General features: G+C 37.7%; 1 protein-coding gene across 1 annotated transcript in view; it reads right to left on the reverse strand.

Annotated features, from left to right (window-relative positions):
- Nucleotides 1-23,853, reverse strand: part of col27a1b (collagen, type XXVII, alpha 1b) — a 67,411-nt gene that overhangs the window by 38,828 nt on the left and 4,730 nt on the right. The window contains exons 3-7 of the mRNA XM_056745115.1: nt 21,943-23,201; nt 18,918-18,971; nt 9,328-9,381; nt 7,054-7,107; nt 5,757-5,810 (exon numbers count right to left, since the gene is read on the reverse strand). Of these exons, the coding sequence (XP_056601093.1) occupies nt 5,757-5,810; nt 7,054-7,107; nt 9,328-9,381; nt 18,918-18,971; nt 21,943-23,201 (1,475 nt within the window). The remainder of the gene's footprint in view (nt 1-5,756; nt 5,811-7,053; nt 7,108-9,327; nt 9,382-18,917; nt 18,972-21,942; nt 23,202-23,853) is intronic.

A 23,853-nucleotide genomic window follows, 5' to 3' on the forward strand; every position in this document is an offset into this window, starting at 1 on the left:
TCCCATGTGTGCAGCGAGAAAAAAAAAGAAGAAAATATGGCCAGTTTTCATCGGCACAAAAAAAAGAATGTGTTGCCATTGGTGCTTATGCCATGAATAAACAAAGCAAACATAAATCCCAGATGTGCAAGCTAAAGAAAGTTTACGGAAAGCCTATAGTGCTTGTTAATGGACGTCACTCCACATTGAATGTTGCGCCATTTTGGGAGGATGGCTGCTAGTGCGTTCAATGCAGTGTTTTGTTTTTTCTTGTTTGATTAGGAAATATAACTATGGTAGTTTGGTCGTTCTGTGTTAAAAACTGCAATATCATTAAGCAGAGCTGTTTAGTAAAAGCCCATGGTTCTTTCACTTTCGATTTCTCCATATATCTAACCAAATCAAGAAACGGTACATATTAAAATAATAACAGCAGAGGAGTATTATCCTCCCAAGATGGTGGCACCACCGCAACATTGGGTGTGACGCAAGCTTCACATTCTCTATACACGTATGTATCTCTTGTAAATATGCTTTCTATTCTGTGATTTCTTTTCAACCACCCGATAGCAGCGATCAGTACAAACCCTGGAAATTGTGCTGATGTTTACTGTGATTGGTACAAAACTCACTTAGTGACATAAGCGTGAAATAAGTGTTTTACACATACATGGACATGTTCACCTATTTATTTACATTGTAGTAATGACACGCATACCCTGTGTATGAAATCACCTACTTCATTTGTATATAGTAAAAGAAAATGAGTCATGAATAGTATGTCCGAATCCTCAGTATGCAAAAAACAGTAGGTGAGAAATACACGGATGGTCTACTGCTTCCACCGAGATTTTTGAGTGTGAATGGACAATAATCTATCCCATGATGCCACAAGAGCTGAGCAATGGTCAAATTTCTAAAGTAAATCAAAAAAATTTTTTGGAAAACTTTAAGGTGGATGTCATTTTTTAAAGCAAGTCCCAATAAATGAATTTCTACAGACTAAATCATGTTTTTATCAATGCCTACAAACAGGGTGTTGTTACTGTAATACATCATAGGTCAAAGAGCAAACGGGTCACATGACAATAAAATTGTCACGACTGTTTTAATGGTCGAAAATGCGATTTCGGATGCAGCTAAAGTCTACTATACAAAGAAAAGAATAGATACTATTGTGCATTGTGCATGACACACTGTTTCCCAATGATAAAAATGAAAAACTTGAAATCCAGACTTTACTGTTTAGACTGAAATGCTTTCAGTTAGTCCGATTTCAAACCATAAACGGATGTGGTTTGGATTAAGTTTGTAAAAATCTGATTTCATGGCTTTTTGGTTTTTCGACTACATATATGTACAGTACATACCAAAAATTCTGAATCAAGTCCAGTAGACTGAATGGTTAAGCAGTATACAGTCTAAATACAAAACCAATGCAGTACTAAACTTTCTCAACTCTGTGATATTAATTCCTTATTTATTCGGTGATGATCTGAATACTACTCCACAAAATAAACCAAGAAATGAGCTGTCAGCCAACACAATTAAGACTTGAAGTAATACACATTGGCCCGGTTTCACAAATACGGCTTAGTTTAAGCCAGGACTATGCCTAAGTTGAATTAAGATATTTATGTCGCTTTTATAAAAATACCTTGGAAGAATACAATACTGGTGTGCAGCTCGAGATAAAACAACGGCACTGATATACACTGAGCAAAATTAGAAGCGCAACACTTTTGTTAATGCCCCCATTTTTCAAGAGCTGAAATCAAAGAACTAAGACTTTTCTATGTACACAAAAAGCCTATTTCCCTCAAATAATGTTCACAAATCTGTCTAAATCTGTGTTGGTGGGCACTTCTACCTTTGCAGAGATAATCCATTCACCTCACAGGTGTGCCATATCAAGATGCTGATAAGACAGCATGATTATTGCACAGGTGTGCATTAGGATGGCCACAATAAAAGGCCACTCTTAAATATGTAGTTTTACTGTATTGGGGGCTCCGGGGGGTCCGTGTATTTAAAGATATTGCTGGGCAAGTTATATTCAGTTAAAACAGGTCAAACATTACTTTTAGTCTGGGACTAGACTTTAACCTTGTCTGTGAAACCGGGATAAAACTTCTTGGACCTAATTCCTCCAGCTGTACAATTCTAGAAAGACAAGCACATCTTCATTATCATTCTTCTGACTGGTTTTCCTAAATGACCCTCAGCTACAAAATAGAATATATCCATTGCCCTAAACGTCTTTTGACACTTCAGTGTCACTTCAAGAAAATGTTGCTGAAATGGATTTCACACTTATTTCAGGTGACTATGAATGGACGCTTCTGGTTCCAAAAAGCACAGCCTGTTCTGGTTTCATTTCGCACCCAGTGCCAAAAGTCCATTCACCTCCAGCTGGCTGAGTAAAAGCTGCTACAATGTTTTTTGGGGCGTTTTTTAGATCTCATTCAGGACATTTGTGACAGGGATTAGCAGAAAATGAAGCGTAACATAATTATGTTATTACAAACAAGAACATCACAGAGGCTGATATCAGGATAGCCAACAGTTGTGGTGATAAAAAGGGTTTGCTGATGTTTGACTAAATTACTCGATTGCTCAAACATGTGGCATGAAATGGTCAGCTGGTGAAAGATGGCTGCCTAATGTTTTTTGTAGTAAAGACACAGCTCATGTGGGAACAACAAGATTATAAACATTGTGAAGATCAATTAGAGTTAAAGTCTGTAACTTCTGTGTCTATTTAAATTATAAAATTGCATGTTACTTTACATACTTATTAAGTAAAATGTTGTGAAACTGATATTTCCCAGGATATCATTATTATTAACTTGCCGTTGTGAGTCAGGGCAAGAGGGGAGACAAAATGTAACATATTGCAGCTTTAAAGGAGTAGTTCACTTTCAAAATAAATGTTTATGATAATTTACTCACCCCCATGTCATCCAAGATGTTTATGTTTTTTTTTATTTAGTCGAAAAGAAATTAAGGTTTTTGGCGAACCTTCCAGGATTTTTCTCCATATAGTGGACTTCAATGGTTGATGGTCAAAATGACAGTTTCAGTGCAAATTCAGGGCTTTAAACAATACCAGACGATGAATAAAGGTCTTATCTAGTGAAATGATAGGTCATTTAAGAAAAGTAAATGTATATGCTTTATAAACACAAATGCTCGCCTTGCTCTGTTATACGATGCGCATTCATGACTTCATGTAATACGCAGTTAGGCTGAAAACTTGCACATTCAATTTGTAAACATGACTCAGTACTTCCGCCTACATCAAGCGTGACCTTTACAACATAATTACGTATTTTGTGAAGTCATGAACGCGCATCGCAGAACAGATCAAGGCAAGCATTTGTGTTTATAAAGCATATACCTTTTTTTTTAAAGACCGATCGTTTCACCAGATAAGACCCTTATTCATCATCTGGAATCGTTTAAATCCCTTTAAAGCGGCATTGAAACTGTAATTTTGACCTTTAACCATTTGGAGTCCATTGAAGTTCACTATATGGAAAATCCTAGAATGTTTTCATCAAAAACCTTAATTTCTTTTCGACTAAAGAAACAAATACATAGACATCTTTGATGACATGGGGGTGAGTAAATTATCATGAAAATTAATTTTGAAAGTGAACTTCTCCTTTGAGTAATGTACATAGTCATGAATTCATTGAAAAAAATCAATCATCTCAGGAGATTCATTTGATACCCAAGCAAATGTAAGCTGTAAGCGATAACACATCTCGCCTGACCACTTGCGATCGAATCACCCGAGACGAATGTTGATATCAAGCTTAAATGTGGCCTTAATGTTTTGCTCAAACCCGAAAACTGGGTCACGATCTTTCCTCACAACCATGACTGTGAACTTCAGCAAAGGCAACTGAGTGCAGAGCAGCCGATTGTGGGAATATGACTAACAGAAAAGGAATCTTGAGCTCTTACTGACTGATGTGGGGTCAGTTTAACAGAAATCGCTTTAGTACTAACAGATACATGGCAAGCGGTGGCTCATGCTAAGACAGCAAAGCTTTCATGTATATCCTTATAGTTATGCCCTGATTTACTATCACTATGTGCCTATACAATTATTGCAATGACCAAAATGACACATATGGCATGTGTTTGTTGCCAACGGAGAACTTCAGCGAGAGGTGGAGTTTATGTTCGCCTATTACAAAACACCATCTAGCCGTGCCAGAGTTCACATCTGCTGTCCCATAGATTGTGAGCGTGAAAGACATGCTGTAATTAAAAGCATCATTCAGACCAAACCGATGGTTACCTGCCCCAATGTGTCACCGCTACTTACATAAGTCACGTTCTAATACATCTGAGTGCGCTTTGTCTTCTTGGTTACAAGGTTTTGTCTCTGGCCACAGCCCACGGATGGAATAACCTTCTGGTTGGCTGCCAGCGGCAATTTAGCAAATGTAGCGTCTGCAACTATTTTTCCACCAGCTTTTAATATTGTTTTCCATCTGTGGCTGTGGGATTGAAAACACATGGACGTGCAGAAGACGCCAGGTAATTCCATCGCTTTACAATGTTTCGGGGAGTCATTTCTGATCCAGGCTTTCAAACAAACAGTCTTAACCATATACTGATTCATTGTTAAATTTACGCAGAACTGCTGATGTAATACTGGACATTTATATGAGACTCTGTGCTGTATGACTGCATTCAATACTCAATGACCTTACAGGGAAAAATATATATTTTAAAGGATGTTGGTAACCGAGTAACGGCGGTCCCAATTAACTTCTATTGTTTAGAACTCAAAACCTATGCAAGTCAATAGGGACCAACTGTTTTCTGTTACCCAATTTTTTTTTATATATTATTTTGTGTTCTGCAGAAGAAAGTAAGTAATACAAGTTTGATATGACAAGATGGTAAGTAAATGATGACAGAATTTTAATTCCTGAGCGAACCCTTTAACTTGTATATACCAATGCAATGAAATGTCGCTCCACCTCTGTGTGATTTCCAAAGAAGCTTAACAGCAAATGTTCCATCTAGAAAAGGTGTAAGCGAGTGTGAAGGTCTTTGGCCAGGCAGAATGTGTAAGCATGGGGACGGTCGGTTTTAAAATGTCCTGGCATAAGCACAACAGCCATCTCAATTTTGCAGTCTTTGTATACTGTGTGTTTACTAGAAATAAGACATGAAGTCTAAACTGCTGGCTCGTTTGATTTGTTTTCCCATTTACCTTATTTTACCTACAATCGGTTAAGGTTTTTAAAATAAAAAGCATATACCACAAGAAGGTAAACGCACTATTTTCACAAGGCGGTTGCCTTCCAAGGCCTTCTTGTGGAATGGGTGTAAAATGAGGTCATGTGCTGGATATCCACAGCCGTGTTGAGCATCTGGCTGTACTCCAGAAAAGCAAGAAGTAAATTCAGCAAGGAGATCGCTTGAACCTTCTGTAAGGTCTTCTTCTTAAAGAACCTTTTCCAAGGGATTTCACACAACTTTATGAGGCTTGACACAAAAACCTGTTTCCCATTTGCTGTATGTATTGTACCCGCATGCGGAAAAGGATGGGAATTGAATGTGAGGAGTTATTGACAGATTACTTCATCATTTAGCACATTTAGAAATAATGTTGCTGGAAAAACACTGTGACTGTTTTCACACTAGTAAACATGTTATACATTAAGTGTGCCGAACAACTCCAAGCCTTCTTTGAGTTGATCCTCTCGGGCTTGTCCCCCATTGATGAGGAATAAAAAACTGCATCTTACCTTCAGACCAGCTTGACCAATAAGTCCAGGTAGTCCTAATATTCCAGGGTCCCCCTATAAGTAAGGAAAGTAGAAATTACTTGGCACGCTTATTTTTGGTTATTCTGTCTAAATATTTAGATAAAAAGCATATTCTAACATATTAACTCTTTCAACGCCATTGACGATTTATCACGTCATTTAAAAAAACGGTTCCCCACCAAAGACGAGTTATTACGGCAATCAGTGTTTGTACTGTTGTACAGCAGGTGGCGCTATTACACACCTTTGGGAAAAAGTACAGAATCACAGAACCTACAACGTATATGTTTTAGCAGTTTTAATAATTGTTCGGAGTGTAATCTGGATGGAATCTTTGACAAAAAACGTTAAATGTCTCAGCTGTTTAATCAAAGTGATGCATTTTTAAACAAACCTACCCACATCTACGGAGTGATAAAAAACAAAAAAATGAAGAGAGAAGAATACGGTTTCTTTTGTTTAAAAGCTGAGACTCTGTTCTTTCCTTTGACACATTGTTTGTCCATATATTCTTTACGGAAAATTTACTGTGAGCCATTAAATTTGGGTGAAAATGTAAAAAAACGCTAGCAATGGATGGCAACTTTTTTTTAAAAACACATATATAACTATGTGTTCATAGGTGTGTAAAGACCTTACAAAATGAAGCTTTATGTTTTGATTACCCTAACTTAGAATGAGCTATTTCTATCAACATGCACTGCGGGTCCCCTTTTATGGAATCCGCCATGTTGTTTCTACAGTAGCCCTAAATCGACAAACTGCTCTACAGAGTGCGTTTTGTAAAAACAATATTTCCTTAAAAAAAAACAAAAAAAAAACATGACATCTTTGTCCTGTGGCAGCCACATTAGTGCTTCGAAAGTGAGAGGTGTGTGGTTGAGTGAGCCGTTGGTTGCAATTCGCAACCTCACCACAAGATGCTGCTAAAATTCACACACTGGACCTTTAATGCAGCAATCGATAATATTTGTCTCTATCGCCATCTATGTTTGAAATATAAAACTGCCGGTCTCTTATGTACTTATCTTTACGTCAATTGAAGCAAAATGAAAAAGTAAAATTTACAATGAAATTGCTCCATACAACTCAACTTATACAGTTGTGTTTAACAGCATACAGTTGTAAATCAGGGTAATGTGAGCCCGTTTATAATTTTTAATGTACTTGCTCTTTATATATTTATTTTAGTTACAGGTTACATCTTAAAAATAGAAAGATATTCAAGAATGTAATGGCAAATAATACACATATGATAAAAGAAATGGTGACCCACTTTTACTCCGCTTGGCGTTCTGCCCGGTGAAATTCCCGGGTCTCCCTTTCTTCCCTATAACATACACACACATGAAACTGAGTGCACATAACATTTCTGCACAACATCCAAACTCCTACTCACATAAAAATTGCAAACCGTTGCAATGACCTGATAAAATCCATGCAGTGGTTGTTTAGATTATATGAAGTGTTAATGAATGTTAAACAGATGCATGCTCCTTATAAAAGACTTTGAGAAAACCTTAAAGACGACCTACATCACTGTAACTTTTGCCACTGTTTCTAATTTAAATAATGTATTACACACGAAACACAATACAACCTGGAAAGCACTGGAGAGGTATTCTGATAGTAAAAGGCATTCTCTCTGAATGTTTTAATATAGTTTATATGGCTGAGATTAAAGTAGGCTCTTAAAGCCAAAGCAGTGTTATTTACACAAGAGAGTGACCCATGTTCACTTTCGAGAACAAGTTTACAGTAAGAGTCTGCAGTGACACTGGGTTCACTTGCTACATTCTTCTGCCTTTTCAGGCAATGGGATGAGGCGGTTGTGATACAAATATAGCTTAACTGGTAAAGCATGGAGCTGGCAATGGAGAAGTGATGGGTTCAATTCTGAAGGGATGTATAGACGGATGCACTGTAAAGAGCTTTGAATACAAGCGTTTGTCAGATGCATTTATTAAAAACAAAGTCATAGAATGTGTTTATCGTCACACGCCAATCAATCTGAGCATCCCTAGGCATGGAATACAGTCATTTGTGTGACTGCAAAACTGCATCAGAATATACAGTATAGTCAAACATAACGCTCTTATGAAGTATTTGATCTTCAGTTAAGTTATTACTACCACCATAATACATATTATTAATATAAAATGGTGAACAGCGCTAAACTGCTTATTGAATTTTCCCCATTTATTTCAGACTACCCTTAAAGCATTTCTAAATTAAATCAACAAAAGATTGCATTCGATCTAATTTTAATTTCACTTTCGGGTCCATGCATGATATATATCCCTGAAAATAAACAGATTGTTGTTTTAGACACTAGGATTCCACTCTCTCGCACTCATCTTTGATCCATTTGGCACCTAAAATGAGTAGAGAGTTTAGACTTGGACTTGACTTCATATCTTTGTTCTGCTCGTCTGATGTAAAACAAACAGCCAGATGTGATAATACAGAAACGAGTACTGTAAATGGAAGAAAATGGGTCATTGACCTCATCCAACTCGTAAGTCATTTGCTTCTTACCGCCAATATCCAGCACAATTCAGCTTCTATTGTTTCTCTTCTTATTAACACCAAGCAAATACTAACAGAAGAGTTATCTGATGTTCTCTCGGGTACCAAATAAGCCTGTTGTAAGCCTAGCAAATGTGGCTGTTTATTTCTATTTATTCTATGCACATAGACTACTGTACCTACCTCTGACGTCACAGAAATAAGCTCGCTATTGTCTCCATGTGCAAGAATATAGATAAGTGTTATTTGGAGCATGTATGTCGACGAGTTCACAAAGCTCATTTTGCATGCGTGTATTGATTTCTTTGGATGGGCAGACTCACTAATCAGTTCCAGATTTGCATTTGTGTAGCTTACTTACAGTAGATAACGCCCAAACATTCTAATGTATATCATCATTTGCTTTGTAATTTACAATTGCTATTTTAGACAGCTTTTACAAATATGTCAACTTCAATTACATTAAATAGATAATGCACATTAATTTAATATGTAATTGGTCATAATCATAGAGCCTGAATAAATTATGGAGGTGGTGTCCATGACATCACCCATAGGTTTTTGAGGAGCTGTTTTGAGGCTTAATGTGGGCGGAGCCAGCCGTTGCCATTTTAGCAGAGTGACTCCCAGATAATGGGTAAAGGCGCCTGGTTGCCGAAACCACTTGTCACTCAATTTGCACCTAACTTGCTAAATTTTAAGGCTTAATGTAAATTCAACGGGTGAGTTATAACCTCACAGTTGTCATGAAGGGTAAAATGAGTCATATAGACCAAAATCCTTTTTTTATTTACTAGTCTGTAAACATGTTTTTTTCCGCTGATAAGTTGCCCATTTTAACATGGGGCTCAATGAGATTCTGCACTGTTTTGGAGCCAGTCTCCAGCGGCAAGTTGATGAATTGCAGTTTAATTCACTTCCGTGTTGGCTTCACGAGAGTGATCAGAAGGTTGTCGTTTGGTCATAACATGCAAAACACCAGCATCCACACATGCACCGGACTGGATTTAATGGTACATACCTTGGGTCCAGGAGGGCCTTGAAGTCCTGGTTTTCCATGTGGACCAGGAGAACCCTACAACACAACACAGGCTCATTTAAATTTACTGTTTTACTGCAGGACACTTAAGCCAGGTTACAAGCCTTGACCCACATTATAGTTTTTTCTTTTTCCGAGACCAAAATGGCCAGAATGGAAGGAGGTAAATATAAAAATTGGATATATTGTACGTAGAGTACTGTATAAACAGTCCGAGAAATTATTACTAAAGCACCAGACTGTTTTACAAGCAACTGAGCTTAAAACTGTTTAATAGCTGCTATTCCCAGATGTATTGGAATTTTATTGACACTCAAAGACAATACAAGAAATATAATGAGAGAGTAGGGATGGGGGATCTGAACATCTCAATCACTATTGATCTTGAAGGCGTCCTCAATCCACTTTTCAAAAGAATCGCGAGGATCATGATCTTGTCTGTCATCTAAAACATGAGGTGTGTTCGACATCATTCAGCGCCGCACAGACACATCGTCGTATGACATTAAAGCACCGCGAGAGCAGTGAGCTCTGGATGCTTTTGAATCACTATGGCCGTGCTGTGAGGTCTCACGTGTGCGATACAGTTTTGCAAGGGCATTGGACAGAGCAGCTTGTTTGTGTGAAGTGTGCAGTGCTTGGGGTAACACGTTACAAGTTATGTGCATTACGTAATCAGATTACTTTTTTAAGTAACGAATAATGTAACGTACTTTATAAATTTACATATCAATACTCGAGTTACTTTGTTTTTCAAGTAACTCAAGTTATTTTTCAGTCTAATCATTGATTTATAAGAACATTTTTTAAACTGCAGAAGTGAAATTCTGAATTAAAAGTAGTGTAGACATGATCGCTCATGCTTGCACAGAAAAAGTCGCTAGTCAGACATAGGCAGTGTTGCCATGTCTGCAGTGCTGCAGTGTTCCGGCTTCGTTTTTGTTACGCAAATCTGGCAACCCTTGACACAGCGATGGGAGGCCAGAGCTCAGATGCAGAGCTATAGTGTGGCCACACTCGCCACCATGAACAAAATGCCAGCAAATGCCGGTCATGCTCAATAGATAACTTTCAGATCCTAAAATTAGCGTGTGTCACGAGTCACAACCCTAATCAATTGTCCTGCAAAGGCCGGTCATGTTATGAAGATAACTTTCAGATCGCGAAATTAGCGCAAGTCATGACACACAACAGCAATCAATGGTCTTATGCCTCGTGAATGTAAGCATAATCTGTTTCGACTGTTTGTGGCGCTGCACGCACAGACAGATCTGCAGATTTAAATGGGCATGGTCACTCTGCCGACTCTGCCGTCCCAAAAGCTCACCGGCGCCATCTTGTGCAACAAGCCACGCTGTTATTACACAATAAATATGGAGAGTGACAACGAAGTTAGCAGTGTCAACAGTAGGCAGAACTATGATGAGGTGGAGGACTTCTAGTCAGGAAATATTTGAAATGTGTTCTTAAAGAAAATAAAGGTGTGTTATAGGCTATATAGGATTGTTAAATGCATTAGTGTTAAACACTAAAGAACAGCAAAGTCGGGAAAAGCATAAGCAACAGTTAGGTGAGAAAAAGTAATGCAAAAGTACGTTCAGTTACTTTCCACAAGAAGTACCCAAGTAACGTATTTAGTTACTTTTTATAGAGTAACTAAATATTGTAACTAGTTACTTTTAAAAGTAACTTTCCCCAACACTGGAAGTGTGATTGTCCTTCATTGTGCTTGTGTTCGACATTTATCAATGGCTTACATCTAATTTACTTAGTTTTAGTCTATTTTGCGATTTAAACTCGTTTCCCGGCTGTATTGATTTCATATAGCCTATATCTAGATCCCTGTGATTTCCTAATGTAGACGCAGAATCCTGCTATTTAAATCTGTCATCTGCTGGTTACGCAAGTATTTCTTCTCCGAAATGCGATTAAGAATAGGCTTTGTCTCTGACTTAAGTGTCAAAAATGTTTTAGTAAAAAGTAGGACTGTTCTAAGAGTATGAGACTTTAATAAAGAAGCTAAGCAACTTTCAGTAAAGTTTAAGACCGAGGCTGTGTCCGAAAGAGCCTCGGTCTATTCTGAATTCAGAATTCCTTCACTATTTCTGAATTAAGTTACTTAATAATTTAAACACCTTGATCTCTGAATCAGCAAATAGGGAGCCAGCAAGGGTGAAGTCACAGCAGCATTACACCATTTATTCATGACTGAATTGAGACAATTTTTTTTTTTTATATAAACAGTTTTATATAACTTATTTGGGTAAAATAAACCAAAATGTAATTATTGGTCAAGTTGATAAAAACGCCTACCTTCCCCTGATTTTGTGGAAAACTTAACATTGGTTTACATTAACCCATATCTTGATAAATATGAAAAGTAACCTGCAATTTTATTTTTCAAACAAAGATGGCAACAGAGATTCAAAGTAAGTTTCTTTTGCATTATATTCAAAAATGTGTTCTTTTTTGGCTCGGTTTTACATACTTCTAATTAAGTTTTAACAGTTCATTTAAATAACTAAGCAGCTGAATCCCATCCTTCTATATTGCACTTGCAGCTAAAGAAAAGATCAAAGCTGCAAAACCTTAAAAATGGATTTAACATTTTTCTTATATTGTTTTTTTAACTCCCTGTCATTCGAATACATTGTCTCTTTGTTATAGTGTCCATGGTATCTGCCTCTGTTCTGTCATCTTTTTACTCATCTTAACTAGGTTAAGAGACCTCTTCAGCTCTCCTAAATAATTTAGTAGCTGAGACCTTATGAACCTTTATGAATAACTCTTATTCTTAAGTGTAAAGTAAGAGTAAAATTAAATAACTCTTAGAATTTTGACACACTTGAGATACATTTTTAACTCTTAGTGGCTTTATACATGCGGGCCCTGGTCATAATCTGAATGCTGCAGTTTAGTCAAATTTAGGAAAGATATAAATGTTTGAAAACCCCTTATATTTCTTATTATTTTGACGCTTACAATAAGTACCATACTGAATCCAGGATGTCCAAAACATGTAGTCAGAAAATCACCCTCCACTTAACAAGAACACATTGTGTTTTAAAAGGTACTTCTGGCATAAGCTTTTGGCATACAGCATATGGATGTGATTTTCTTCATTAGCTCACTTTTCCAGCAGCAAGTAGGGGGCCTGAGTGAAGAAAGAACGCAGAAAAACTCCCTAGACGCTGATATCTACGCTCTGTTAGCCAAGCAGACAAAATGGAAGTGATTTTAAACAACAAACGGCACAAGCCACATTTTAAATGGGCAGAACTTCGGGGGCCACCCCACGTTTCACAACATGCAATATGATTGCCTGTCTTATATTCTAGCTGACGACCTTTAGGAGATTCCAAAACAAAGCGCTAATCCTACTTGTCAAATCGTAGTTTAATTTATATGTGATCCTACCGGGGTCGGCCGTGAGAGGGGTTCTTATTCACTGACCTTCTCCCATACAGGCCATATGGAGATGCTTACAAGAAGCTCGTGTACAGATTTTCACCTCGTTTTGAATGTTTGCTCAGGTTCTGCACATGTGGCGGGAGTTGAAGATCAGTGGAAATTGCGAGAAGATGATCTTGAGAACCCATATTAAGTTACATATGGGTTAATCTTTCTGCCTCACTTTGGGCTCTGCACCCGTGTGGGCAGACACGTGTGGTGGGCCGTCACATTCCGCCTCATTTAATTGAGAATGACTGATTTATGGCAGGGTTCCATGACCTGTCTGAAACGAGGCCTCTAAACGGAAATTTAAGGGAATATTTTTGCCTGGTTTGGCCTTCCGACGAAGACGAAACATGTTTAAAGTGAACTTTGAGAAAGTCAGCATGGAAACAGTCGGTCTGAGCTGAGCCGATTTGTAGGGTGACAATAAGGGAAATTTTACTCTGTTGATACATGGAGAACTTGTGTATGTCATTTATGAGGCTGTGATTCACATCAGATAACCAGGACAAACCTTGTGACCCGAAAACTTTCTGTCAAACGAGACACAATTCTGATTATAATTTATTGCGCCATAGTCAGTTTTGAAGACAATAGTTTTTCTTTTCGTTTTAAAACAATTAATAATCAAAACATCCAATCATTAGCAAATAACAGAGCACTATAACAAAAAAAACATCTCAACTACAGTTTCATTCTCTTAACTTGAGAACTAAGCTAGACATTGAACCAAAAAATTGCACTGACACATGTTTTCATAACTATTACTTTCATACACCCGAGCAAGCCGACATAGTGAGCCGGCTTGACCTCCTGACACTTCATCAACATCAGACCAGACAAAACTCTACCACCCCACCACTCGCTGCTTCCGCAACAACCAAACACTCAATATAAAAACTCAATGAGGTAGTTTATTCCCCCTTTCCCTGGTGACTCATATCTCTACAGTACTTTACCCATGGGTTGTTCTTAAAGGATTTTCCCAGTAATACACTTACTAAAAAGTTATTTGGATAAGCGTGACAGCCTAATTGCAAATTAGTAGTTAGTCGATTAGTACCTAACATAGTCCAGATGATATGAAAACATCTGTCCAAAGGGTAAAGTGACCCAGTAATCTGCTCTTCTGATCTTGACTGTTGTTAGTTGTACATGCACATAAAATACTAAAAGAACAATGTCAAAAAAAGTGTCATGCCCTGTTTTAGTTTGACTGTACATCACTTTGTCCTAATGTTCTTCAATTGTACTGGAAAATTCAAAATGTTTCAGAAGAATAGACAAGCAAGTTCCAACAAGAAATCTCTAACCCTAATATTTGTATTTCCCGACCAGCAGTGATACTTCATTTAACAATGAAAAAATAAAAACATTAAAGGAACAGTTCACCCAAAAATGTAAATTCTGTCATCATTTATTCACACTCGAGTTGTTCCAAATACGATACATTTCTTTGTTCTGATGAACACAAAGAATGATATTTGGAAGAATACTTGTAACCGAACAGTTCTTGGCCACCATTGACTACCATAGTAGGAAAAATTTCGGTTTTCTGTTGAACACAAAATTATATTTTTGAAGAATGTAGGAAATCAAACTGTTCTGAGGCACTTTAGACTACCATTGTAATTTTTCCCACTATGGTTATTGGTGGTACCCCGAACTAGCACGCGTGCAGCTGTAACACGACTACCTGTGTACCATCCGTGATCGTTTTCCCCTCACAATATAAGATACATACAACATGAGCATGTAACATGATATGTTCTTTAATCTTTGTCTATGTGGGATATGGTGAGAGAGTGACTGATGCGATTGTTTGTTTTCGTTTACAAAAACTCTCTGCTCACGCAATGTTAAGGCTCTGCTCATCCATGCAGTGTGAAACAGTAGCGCACCAGACATGCATCTATAATGCAAGATAAGTCCATTTCAACTTTATTAACAAAATGTGGCCTTTGAACGTTAATCAATGAATATGTTCTGTATATGCATGTCTGTCAGCATAGTAACTTTGAGCGTCCCATATATCTTGATTGACAGGAGTTAGTCATTCAGTCAGGTGTAGCTATCCCATTCCAACAAAATACCTTCCTGTTTTACACTTCAAGGCCACCGTAATGTAAGTCAATGTTAACCAAGAACTGCATCCTTCCAAATATCTTTCTCTGTGTTCATTAGAACAAAGTAATTTAAATAGATTTTGAAAAACTCAAGGGTGAGTAAATGATGACTTTTGGTTGAACTGTCCTTTTAACAACCAATAGACAACCAGCACATATTCCAAATACAGTTGAAAGAAAAAGTATGTGAACCCTTTGGGCTTACTTGGATGTCTTCATAAATTGGTCATAAAATGTGTTCTGATCTTCATCTAAGTCACAACAATAGAGAAACACAGTCTGCTTAAACTAATACCGCACAAACATTATACGTTTTCATGTTTTTATTGAACACAACATGTAAACATTCATAGTGCAGGGTGGAAAAAGTATGTGAGACCCTAGGCTAATGACTTCTCCAAGAGCTAATTGGAGCCAGGAGTCAGCCAACCTGGGGTCCAATCAATGTGATGAGATTGGATGTGTTGATTAAAGCTGGCCTGTCCAATAAAAAACACACACCAGTTTTTAGTTTGCTGTTCTGAAGAAGCGTTGTCTGATGTGAACCATGCCTCACACAAAAGAGCTCTCAGAAGACCTACGATCAAGAATTGTTGACTTACATAAAGCTGGAAAAGGCTACAAAAGTATATCTAAAAGCCTTGATGTCCATGTGTCCACGGTAAGACAGATTGTCTACAAATGGAGAAAGTTCAGCACTGTTGCTTCACTCCCTAGGCGTGGTCGTCCTGTAAAGATGACTGCAAGAGCACAGCGCAGAATGCTCTATGAGGTGAAGAAGCATCCTAGAGTGTCAGCTAAACACTTACAGGAATCTCTGGCACATGCTAACATTTTTGTTGACAAATCTACAATAAGGAAAACATTAAACAAGAATGGACTTCATGGGAGGACACCACGGAGGAAGCCACTGCTGTCCAAAAAAAACATTGCAGCACGTTTGAAGTTTGCAAAAGAGCACCTGGATGTTCCACAGCACTACTGGCAAAACATTCTGTGGACAGATGAAACCAAAATTGAGTTGTTTGGAAAGAACACACAACGCTATGTGTGGAGAACAAAAGGCACAGCACACCAACATGAAAACCTCATCCCAACTGTGAAATATGGTGGAGGGGGCATCATGGTTTGGGGCTGCTTTGCTGCCTCAGACCCTGGACGGATTACTGTCATCATAATCATGGAAAATAATCATGACATAATGACATAATCATGTCATCATCATCATGGAAAAATGAATTCCAAAGTTTATCAAGACATTTTGGAGGAAAACTTAAGACCATCTGTCCGCCAACTGAAGCTTAACAGAGGATGGACGATGCAACAGGACAACGACCCAAAGCATAGAAGTAAATCAACAACAGAATGGCTTCAACAGAAGAAAATACGCCTTCTGGAGTGGCCCAGTCAGAGTCCTGACCTCAACCCGATTGAGATGCTGTGGCATGACCTCAAGAGAGCGATTCACACCAGACATCCCAAGAATATTGCTGAACTGAAACACTTTTGTAAAGAGGAATGGTCCAAAATTTCTCCTGACCGTTGTGCAGGTCTGATCTGCAACTATAGGAAACGTTTGGTTGAGGTTATTGCTGCCAAAGGAGGGTCAACCAGTTATTAAACCCAAAGGTTCACATACTTTTTCCACCCTGTACTATGAATGTTTACATGTTGTGTTCAATAAAAACATGAAAACGTATAATGTTTGTGCGGTATTAGTCTAAGCAGACTGTGTATCTCTATTGTTGTGACTTAGATGAAGATCAGAACACATTTTATGACCAATTTATGAAGAAATCCAAGTAAGCCCAAAGGGTTCACATACTTTTTCTTTCAACTGTAAAAGTCACAATTTCCCGGGATTCCTCAGGAAAATGAACCATTTTGATGGATTGATTACCATTGTTTTACTCCAAATACCATGGTGAAACTATGGATAATGTAGTGAGAAAAAAGTGTACTGTAGAAAAGCCATGGTTAATGTCTTGTGAAAGTTCTCAAAATTAGTAAAGCACTAGTAAATCTGAATGTCTAAACAAATTTATCTCAAAAACATTTAACACACAACATTCCTCTATAACTATAACAGACTTTGCAAGAACACACAGTTATTTATGTAAATGTTTACAACTTTGAGAAACCACAGAACTGGCTGTGTTTATTTAAACACAATAATAACATATGAATAATGACAATAAACCATAACTTAAACCCCTCCATGAAACTTTAAAAACAGCTGGAGGGTCTGTATGATCTCTGCTGTATTATAACTTTAAGTGAACCTCACTGAGCTTCAGATACTGTATGAACAATGATTGTAACATACTCAAACTGCAAACATATCATGCCTAAATTAAGACTTCTTATAAAAAAACTATTCAGCCAATATCATAGTCTTTAGTACTTCTTGACCTATGGTGCGGGATCTCAAGCGTCTATAGATAGCTTAAAAGTCAGTGGGGCTTTAAATGCCTTTAATAAGATGACCACAAAGACTGCTTTCTTCAATAAAACAGATTGGGTTCCCAGAGTCCAACCCTCAGGGGCCTCACCAAAGGCCAGTCTCCTAGGCCACAGCAGGTATATTGTACACAAAACATCTATAGACATTCACTCGAGGAAGTCTCCTTGAATCACTGACCAACTGATACGGCAATCCCATTGTCTGACTTACATTATTTTACTCCTAATTGCAAACTAGGATTCCTAGAAAGTACTAAAAAGTGTTATGTCACCATTTGCAATAATAACAGAAAAATAATTTAGTGCTGTTAAAACAAAGACAATTAGGTAGCTATATTTTTACAGTGTGATTTTAAATACATTATAAACAGTTACGTCCTCTAATATCTGACAAGTAGTCTTTCTGAGAGGAATGATATTTAGTGTAACAGCACTTGTTTTTTATACAATGTGCCATACTAAAGCTGTGAATCGGCCAACAACCGGAAACAAAAATACAAAAAAAGGTTCTCTTAATCCAGATTAAACACACTTGTTTAGCTGTGCCTTCACAACCTGAGCACTGTGCTAGTTTACATCAACTGCACTTCTATTTCTAATTTATTTTTATTTTGCTCTTATTTTTTTATATATAAAGTACACTCACATTTTGTTATGAACTTTATTGCTGTTTTATTGTTTCTTAAAATCTAAAGTATTTGTGAAATCATTTGCATTTTAAAGATACGTCTCATTTCTGTCTGTCAATCATGTTATGTAAAGCACTTTGAATTGCCCTTGTGAATGAAATGTGCTATATAAATAAACTTGCCCTGCCGTGCCTTGCCTACTTTGGTGTGCAAGTTAATATGACTGTCAGATACGGTAAATTTCACTTTGACATTGTTTAAACATTATTATTATAAAGTAATCTTTGCAAATGGATAAGATATGGACACATTTCTTTCATGATTGCAGCTATAACAATAGACTGTTTCTTCGGGTGCACACATCTGGAACAAAGTTAACATCCGGTTTGTTTATTGTTCTATATAATAAAACTATTTGTATTATATTATATTATATTATATTTATATGAATATTTTAATTCATATTAATTGCAATAAAATAATCTACTCTACAGGGCCTGTTGTTATTGATTCTTTGCGGAGGTCTACAAGAAGTTAAGTTTGGGCCACAAAACGTTTGTTTATGTTGTTGCCGCTGAAACCATCTATACTTTTACTAAATTTAGGCCACCTGACAAACAAAACAAGAAGGCATGAAATGATCAAGTATGGAAAGAGAGGAAAACAAGAAATTAAGAAACTGCCAATGTGGGGTGTAACTTAAAAAGTTAACATGCCCATATTGTACAATGTATTTAATGTACAGCTTGGCCAACCAAATATCCTTTAAAAGTAACATGCAGAAAAATATCAGAATGATCCAAGTCACTGGACTGAAGTCAAAACATGCTTATTGTAGATCCTGTAGAGAAAGCTAAGCAATACTGACGAAATAAGTGAAAGATTCTAAAAGGCTTACCCTGGGCCCTCTTTTCCCATGTAATCCGGGTTTGCCAGGAGGCCCTGGAGGTCCCTGAAAGAAAAAAAGAGGTAAAATTGTAACAAAGTGCAACGCATTTAGTGTTAAATATTTACCTGCTGACACTGAATAACCTCTTAAACACAACGGTAATCTCATTACCTATTGCATGGAGGCACTGAAACCTGGTCAACGTGTTGTTGCACCTCAACCTTTTGTTTAAAAAAACTTCTTTAACACAGAGACGGGCATCAACACTCATATGTTACAAAGGAGGGTACACAAATGCATAAACTAAACCGAGAGGTCATTTTATAGTTTTCTGTTCCTCACATAAGCATACCAGTTATGATAAACTACATCCAGAATTTCCTGTGCATCTGCCAAGAATTATATCAAACAAGTAAACATTATTAAGTGTTTTATTGTATCTCTATGTAAGGGACTTCAATAATCTATTTCATTGGTTAATATAATTTAGTTGCAAGAGTTTATCTTTTACTAAGGAAAGATATTATAGTGCTCATCCAAGTGTCATATTCATCTGTTGCCAACATTGAATAAATGGAAAGTCAATTAATGGAAAGTCTATTTGCTTACAAACAAACTTCACGAGACAAACGTTTCGAAACACCTGTAGCCCTGGCAGGATCCCATATTCTCATTCTGAGAACACTTCTGATATAATATTTGTACTTTTCATGTCTCTAGTCATTTCTAGGCTTAAAACCATCATGATAACATTATCATTAATAACTGGATTCCATGAAATAAGAGCAATGAACATAATAAACTTGTAGATGTTTTGCTTGATTTACTGTAAATGAGATTACAGTAACTATCAACTGCAGAAAAATAAAAGAGAGAGAAGAGAGAGAGACCCTTCCATTTATCTTCCACGTGGCATTTTTTTCTGAATAAGAGCAATCCTTCATTCTCCCTATGACTCTAAGAAAGAATAAAAGATTGTGAAAGGAGAAAAGAAGGCCTTTTATAGAAGATCCTTCGAGGATCTTCAGAAACTGCTCACGGTGCTTTCCTTGTGACAGACATACTGAACAGCGCATATGTTTTTTACACTTATTTACCAAAATGTGAATTTTCATTCATATTTCAAACAAAGTGATTTTCTTGATAAAATCAAGACAAGTATTTGCCAAAAGGATGAGACATATAAACTTATCTTGACAGATTAGTGAACGCTCTCATCCTGTGCCCTTTGACCTCACATTTTAACTACGAGGAAAATGCTTGGAAGCATCCCACAGCCTAAACCCCAGCAGCCAGTAATGCCCTTTCAAAGGGTTTTTATAAACTAGGCTTAAAACCAAGACCACCAAACGCTCAAAGACAACGATGATGATGCTATTTTCCAGTCTCCAACCAACAGTCTTTGTCCGAAAGCGTCTTCTAAGCAGTTAAAGCTGTGGTGGTGTGTGGTATATCATGCACTTAAGAAGTAATGAAAACCAAACGAAAAGGAATCCACATTAATGTAAAGTTACATGCAGCACTTTAATATAACACAGAAAAGCAGATGCCGAGGGCAAAGCAGAATGTACACCAGAGAACACATGGCCAGTAATTCACGTTTCACCATTCTTCAAAATAATCAAAGCTCACTTGCCATCTGGCCTCCATAAGACGCTGTTCAAAACGGAAAGAAAATGATCGACATACCATGGAGTGCGAGTGGTCTGAACACCTTGCTGTTAAGGTTTTATAAGCTGGCTCAGCAAGAGCGAGCAAATCCAACACTGTCTAAAAGAATCTAGTAAAAGAAATCTGCTAAAATAACATTTAACTAAAAATAAACAGATCATTTCAGTAGCTTGATGGAACGGACATACTGCGTTATGCAGTATAACACTATATAATGCGTTATAACACTGTCTTTTTTTACAAACCTTTTTAAATTTTAAGGAACAGTCCCCCTCCAAAAAAGTCATAATTTATTCATTTATTCAAAAAATCTTTATATGACTGTGTTTTTGTAGAACACAAAAAGAAGATATTTTGAGAAACGTATCCATACAGTGGAAGTCAATGGGGGCAATTTTGTTTGGTTACCAATATCCTTTCAAATGAGGGCGAGTTAGTTAATTGAAATGCCTGAAGCTTTTTTTGCCTGAAGCTGTCACAATATCAGATTTTCGTGTAATCGTAGCCAATCGTTTTTAAATAAGTGATGCCACCAGTGAAATACAAGTATATTGATGCAGAGGGAGAGTGTTTGTTCCCACTGTAACATTTTGAATGATTGCTGAATAGTTTACAATATTACAATATATGTACAATTAGCACTGTGTCTATAACTGACGCTGCGCGGCACGATGCGACAAAAGAACGCATTAGAAACCATTGTAATTTTTTTTTTCCACACTGGATACATCGCGGTGTGACAATCCATTAGAACAAGACTTGTGTCATGACTCATAGCGCCGCGCCAGTCATGTCCGGTGTAGACAGATGTGTAACACAGTATTGATCATCTTAATTAGTATAGTAATTAGTAATCTTTTTAGTATCACGGTTATTATAAATATCGGTATATTGTGACACCCCTAGCCTGAACTATCCCTTTAAAGTTATATTATTTTTATTGAGTGAACAGTTTGTAGCATTACAAGGTAAAGGTAAAAAATCGCGAATTGTTTTTCATTGGAAAGTAGCGGTTTGTCTGTTACACATTCGTTTTGGACACGTCAACAGGTTAGTGTAGGTTTCTTTTAACTTGACCCAATCTTCACTATCGCTTCATTCATCCTGAACTTTCTCTCAAGAATCTGTCACTGACCTGTCAATACCTCAGAACCACCAAGGGACTGAACAAGACCTTCTGTGCCAGAGTATTTCAAACCAGAATGTCAAGAAAAACCCTGAACTATTAGAATGAGAATGAAATCACAAACTACATTTAGAAACCAAGCACTTGCAAACAGAAGGTTACAGAAAAGCCCTTAAATATCATTTCATTCAAGCATAGCACACACTCTTCTATATAAATATCACTTCTATGACCTACCGGAGGTCCAGGTTCTCCTTTGAGACCAGGTGCCCCAGATGCCCCAGCTAAGAGGGAGTACTGGGTTGGTTCCAGGTCAAAGGTTTGGAGACCGTCTGTAGCTGCAGTGGTGACAGGAGTAAAAGACGTTGGTTTGGCTTCGGGGAAGGTCACCTGCAGTGGCGATCTCTGTGATGAAAGTGTTGTCACGTCCAACGTCCTAAATGTGCTTAATGGTTCAGGTTTCGTTCCTGCAGAAGTCGGGATATCCATTTTATTCCAGGTTGGTTTGATGGTAACATCCGTCGCATTGTGTTGTAACATTTTCTCATTTATAGTCGGCCTCATGAGGTTCTTTTTAGATCTGCTTTGTTGAGTTTGCTTTGGTGTTGTTTCACTTGCTAGGGTGGCCGTGACAGTTAATGCCATGGCCTGCAGGGGGGGCTGCATTGTGGGCTGGGTTAATATTGGTGGCACTGTGTTGGGTACAGACAGGACAGTAACAGGGTCGAATGATGTTAAAGCGGATGTGTTTGGGCCTTGCAAAGTTTCATGACTGATTTGTAAACTAGGGATTAAGTGTCTGTCGAGTGGGGTTGATCTGATGATTGGTGTCGGAACGGTGAAAGACACGTTAGGATCCAAAGGCAACAGCGGAAGAAGTGGAGGAAAGTTTGGCCGATAGGTATCAGCATCCCTGCATTGTTTCTTAATGTACTCGCAATAATTATGAGCTGCCTTTGCAGAAGGATGTATATCAAACTGGCATACGGCTCCTTCGAACGGCACAGATTTCTGGCTCATCTTTCCCAAACGAAACGAGCCCTCCGGATCCAGCATCTCCTCGTTTTTAAAATGCAAATTTGCATGTACGCTCGTCTTCCCGCAAGAAGTATATAATGTAACACTCTCGGCTTGGATTTCCACGGCCATGTTGTGCCACTGGCCATTGTGGACATCGTAACTGAAATATACAGTGTTCTGGCCCAAATGAACCAAAACTTTCCCAGGGATGAACTGAACTCCCAGCTGGAGTCTTTTTCTCTTCGTCGCAATGGTGAAGAGAAAAGCGCTGTTAATGCGATGAGAACACACGCTCAGGATGAGAGTAAATGTTGTGCCCAACGACACAGGTACGATGGATTTTACCGGTACGTCGATTCGCGCCCTCGGCGTAAGGATAACTCCGGATTTAAATGGTATGACTCCTTGAGGTGTGGAGCGTGTTCCAAATAAAGGTCTTTTGCCGAGCAATCCCAGCCTTTGCAGGACATCCACATCTAGAGAGAGAAAAAAGAAATCAGTCATCACAAAATCATTGCTGTAATTATTATACACACATAATGTGCCAAATAAACCAATTAGGAGTGAAATGGATGCGATAGGTTGTCGTGGCCAACAGAAGGATTGCAGCTGCTTCTCACAATCTCAGACTTTCAGATCATTAAAAGAACCGATCATTAACAGAAGCATATGTAGAACATATGCGGTAAGATTACCGTTTCATCTGGTCTGACGCTTTGTATCATTAAATCCTCAAGTGATATTATTACACATTATGTCGGCTTATTCTAGACAACTGTTGACTTTTACAGATTCATCAACTCGGCTACAAATTCATCACGTCTGAACTAGCGTGCGGTAAAAAGGGTGAAATTCAGGGAGCTTGAAGTTGAAATGGATTTACACAGCCAAGAGTTTTTAACTCTTTAAATGCCTGATGCCGGGTTAAGCAGTTTATTATAAAGATTTAGGCATAAGCCAGTAAAAAAGCACTCCACTTTAAAAGGATGAGCTCTTATCACACATCACAGAACACAGAAACAACAATGACAGCATAAATAAACCAGCAAACAGCATTATTATGATCTTATTCTTCACATTTCCTGCAAAGACTTCGAAACATTATATCCCCACAATTTTGATTTTATT

The sequence above is a fragment of the Triplophysa dalaica genome, chromosome 4 (genome assembly GCF_015846415.1).
Source record: "Triplophysa dalaica isolate WHDGS20190420 chromosome 4, ASM1584641v1, whole genome shotgun sequence".
In the NCBI taxonomy this organism is placed as follows: Eukaryota; Metazoa; Chordata; class Actinopteri; order Cypriniformes; family Nemacheilidae; genus Triplophysa; species Triplophysa dalaica.